We start from the raw sequence: 4,137 nt of genomic DNA, 5'->3' as shown, positions 1-4,137 counted from the left end.
ATTTTATTTCTTATGATTTACAGTCTTTATCTATGATAACTTATTAAAAGGCTGTTAGAATATAAGTATTAATATTAATATGTTGATAGAAATTAATACAACATAGAATACTTATATATTGAAATTATATTTTTATTTAATAAAAGTTTGAGATATTAACAAATTAACCAATTAATAAAACTGAAAACTATATTTTTAACTTCTAAGTAGATTATAATGTAAGAAGATGCCCAGTATTTGAGATTTCTCTGAATGTGAAAGATACATATGGGGCTGGCCCAGTGGCATAGTGGTTAAGTTCGAGCGTTCCACTTTGTTAGCCTGGGGTTTGCTGGTTCAGATTCTGGGTGTGGACCTACTCACCACTCATCAAGCCATGCTGAGGCAGTGTCCCACATAGAAGAACTAGAAGGACCTACAACTAGGATATACAACTATGTACTGGGGGCTTTGGGGAGAAAAAAAGAAAAAAAGAGGAAGATTGGCAACAGATGTTAGCTCAGGGCCAATCTTCCTCAAAAAAAAAAAAAAGATACATAGGATAAATTTGAATTACCTAGTCTCTGAAAAGATTTTAAGCTTTTCCTGATTTTCAAACCATGCATTTGAGTCAACGGTAGGGGTAAAAACATAACCCATTTTCTCCTGAATCAAAAGACGTTTGTTCAATAGTATGTTGCTGCTGTAAAGCCTTTTGTGGTTGCTGCTAATTACTTGCTTTTCATTTCAAAGTCTTTAAAAGGAATATAGGTAAAAATCGACTCAATAAATATTGGGAGAAGGAATTCAGGAAGGTCGTTGGGTTTGGAAAAATGTATATAAAATACCAGTAACATCTTTGTTACAGATTTTTCACTTCAGCTGAACACAGAGCATCATGTCTTCCTATATTACTGGACCAAATCTTGAAATTATATGCACTGAGCAAATGATGCTATAGGGAATGTGTAGCACTAACATTTTAATTAAAATACAAAATAATAATTCGCATGAGGGTGTAGCTAAGCATTTGATGACCTCCAATTATATTAGTAGTAACATTTCCATTTGATAACTAGATAACTGGGTCATTAAAAACATGTAATTAAAGTAAAATCATATCCTAATTTGTAAAGGCAATGAAAACAAAAGAGCATAGTGAAACCCCACTAAAAAGTAGTTACTGCACCATTATAACAAGATATATTTTTACCAACATATCTTGTAAAGAAAATAAAGGTCAAACCTTGCCCTATGCTTTCTTGTTAAAATACTCTAGAAGACCAGGTGATAAAGTAAGTCATAAATACAACACAAAATGATTCTCTCCCCAGGAGCTTGTGGCCAGTCCAGAGGTACTGTGAATGGCAGAGGGTGAAAGACAACATTGGAGATGGTAGAGAGTCACCATACAGAGTTTTAAAGATTTAGGCCAGGACCTTACTTGTTACACAGGCACAAGTAATTACAGAGCACAAGCATATTGTACTTTTTGCTACCTGCATTGTCACCACATTTCTCACCAGATGAAAGTGGGCAGAATCCTTTAAAGGTAGTCCACTTGGGGTGGGTGGATGAAGGTACCTTGGTTCTTGGGAGAGGAAAAGGCCTGAAAGTGTGTTAACACTCAGAGAGAAAGGACCTGGTCCCCACAGCAGCCTTGCTCTTGGAGTTTAGGGACACAGAGGAGCTGCGTCGTGCCTCGTGAACTTGATGGGCAAACGTCGAATAAGGCCACTCAGCTAAAAACACACCCGGCCCGATTATATCCACAAACATAGGGACTTCTCAATCATCTCCATAAAACTCAACTCTTGTATTTATGAAGTAATACAAATACCATCAGCAATACTTTTCTTCTTTCTTTGTTGCTGACAAATCAACTCTCCAATCCACCAACAGAGCTTGAAATGTCCCAGTCACCTTCAGAGTGACACAGACCTCTTCCTCCTCCTGGCAAAATCCTCAGCATGAACAAAGTTGGAGACAACCTTAGTGAGGTGGCTGTCTGAGGTCTCCGTGCTGCTCCCAAAGTCATAGTTTTTCAGGCAAGGGCACAGGCAGCGCGCGATGGCCCGGCGGATGTAGCTGTCAAAGACGTAGTAAATGAAGGGGTTGACGCAGCTGTTGGCAAACGCCAAGGGCCCGCTCACCTCCATGCCCCGCTGCAGAAAAGCTGGGGAAATGTAGAGTTCTTGGTGCAACCCAGAAACAATGGCCAGGAGCTTGCAAGTATTAAAGGGCAGCCAGGAGAAGACAAAGGCCGCCACGACGATAAAGATGATCTTGATGGATCTCCGCAGCTTTCTGTTGTGCTTTCCCGACTGCTGGTAGTGAGCACACAGCTTCCTTGCGATGCAACAGTAGCAGGTCACGATGCTCACCAAAGGGGCAAAGAAGGTAAAAATTAAGGCCACCAAGGCCCAAGCCAGCTTAAGTGAAGTGGCCCTTTTCTCTGCACAGTATGGCTTGTCATCGATCAGGGTGAGCTCCCTGGACAGAAGAGTAGGCAAGCCCAGGAGGCAGGAGATAAACCAGACACTGGCGCAGACTCCATACGCACATTCTCTCCTTCTGAATTTCCTGGATATGGCTGGACACACGATGGCCAGGTAGCGGTCAACACTCATGCAGGTAAGCAAGAAGATGCTGCAGTGCATGTTGACTGAGATCACGTAGGAGCTGCCCTTGCACAGGAAAGAGCCTGTCCTCCACAGTCCCAACGACGCTTCCTTATCCACCCAGAGAGGCAAGGTGACAAGGAAAATGAAGTCAGAGGCAGCCAGGTTGATGATAAAGATGTCGATCAGTCTTCGGCTGCCCCGTTTGAAATGCAGTGCGCTCATGAGGACGAGGTTCCCCAACACTCCAGTCAGGAACACAGCTGTGTAAAAGACGGGGAGGAAGACAGATGTGTAAGGCGCAGGGGAGTGGGTCTCCTCAATGTCAGGATTTTGGCTTGTAGCATAGAAATAATCCAAATAAGCCGAGGTTGCTTCTGGGTCCATCCCTAAAGATCAGGAGCCAAACCTGGTGAGCTTCCTTACTCAGGAGGTTTTTGTCTGAATTTTAGAAATCTCAAGGCAGCTTCTTTTATACAGTGCCTGCCTCCTCCCCACCTCCGCCCTTAAAAGATCTTGGGACAAACATAAAAACAGAGATTAAAAACTGCAGTTTCTACCAATCTTCAGAAAGGGCCCACCAGGAACACCCCCCATTGGTGTTGGGTGGCTGTGGTTGTGGTTTTCTTCATTTGCATTTGCCCAGGAAACCAAGGTGTTTTTTGAATTTTTTCTTCAAGATATTCAATTTGTTTCTTTAAATCCAGAAATTAGGAAGTGAATTAACTTGTTTCTCCTTATCTACTTTAAAGACATCCTCTGCTTTTCTGACACTGAGACCCTTCTGATCCAGCCTTCTACTTCACCTAGAGGATACTCTTGTATTTTAGAATTTTAAGGTGATGATGTCGAAGACACTCTTTTTATTTACATCATTGGGGAAATGTCAAGAAAATAGTCTTTTATTGCATAAAGAGTGAACTTAAAATTTCCCAGCTCAGACCAGTCCACATCTGTGGCAAACACAATGATTCCAATATTAGGGTTTGAGATTCTTCCCATTTATTTGGCTCTTTCATGTCAGACATAATTGATCTTGTCTCATTCAACATGTTTTTAAAGTTTTTAAAAACATCTTGCACCTTTATTATTATTTTAAAAATTTTTCCGGTACAATTAGCACAGCACCTTGCACATATCAGGGGCTTCGGAAATGTTAGTTTATTTGAGTTGATTAGGAAAACTTGTGTTTTTGTGATCCAGTGTAATTAGCAAGGACGAATTCACTGGGGTCTAACTGCAGGCACTGTTGTTACTTAGGTAGCTTACAAACAGGTTTAAAAATCACAAACTGCTATTTTTACACTCTTGTCTGCTGTTGTAATTCAACCAACACAGTCCCCTTTTGTTAGAGGCACCCTCCTCGACTAGGAGCTTTTCTCCCTACTAACCCTCAATAACTATCCTCCAGAGGGCTCCAGACCCCTCTGATCTTCTCTTGCTCACCTCGGTGGCAGTGACTTTTCAGCTTTTGAGCCATGACTTTTCCTTACATAACTCCACATGTCTTTTGGAATTACTGACCTGCAACAGACAG

The 4,137-nt window shown here is 41.4% G+C and overlaps 1 protein-coding gene across 1 annotated transcript; it reads right to left on the bottom strand.

Annotated features, from left to right (window-relative positions):
• Window positions 1-215: 215 nt before the first annotated feature.
• Window positions 216-3,071, bottom strand: GPR15 (G protein-coupled receptor 15). The gene has a single exon (XM_058555514.1). It carries the CDS (start codon window positions 2,985-2,987, stop codon window positions 1,905-1,907), a length of 1,083 nt encoding a protein of 360 aa, XP_058411497.1. The 5' UTR covers window positions 2,988-3,071; the 3' UTR covers window positions 216-1,904.
• Window positions 3,072-4,137: the final 1,066 nt, after the last annotated feature.

The sequence above is a fragment of the Diceros bicornis genome, chromosome 15 (assembly GCF_020826845.1).
Source record: "Diceros bicornis minor isolate mBicDic1 chromosome 15, mDicBic1.mat.cur, whole genome shotgun sequence".
Classification (NCBI taxonomy): domain Eukaryota; kingdom Metazoa; phylum Chordata; class Mammalia; order Perissodactyla; family Rhinocerotidae; genus Diceros; species Diceros bicornis.
The sequence above is the reverse complement of the archived record's forward strand: the minus strand, read 5'-3'. Positions and strand labels throughout refer to the sequence as shown.

Bases quoted from the DNA above. Each gene is read 5' to 3' on its own strand.
- GPR15 (XM_058555514.1), bottom strand. From the start codon at position 2,987: ATGGACCCAGAAGCAACCTCGGCTTATTTGGATTATTTCTATGCTACA.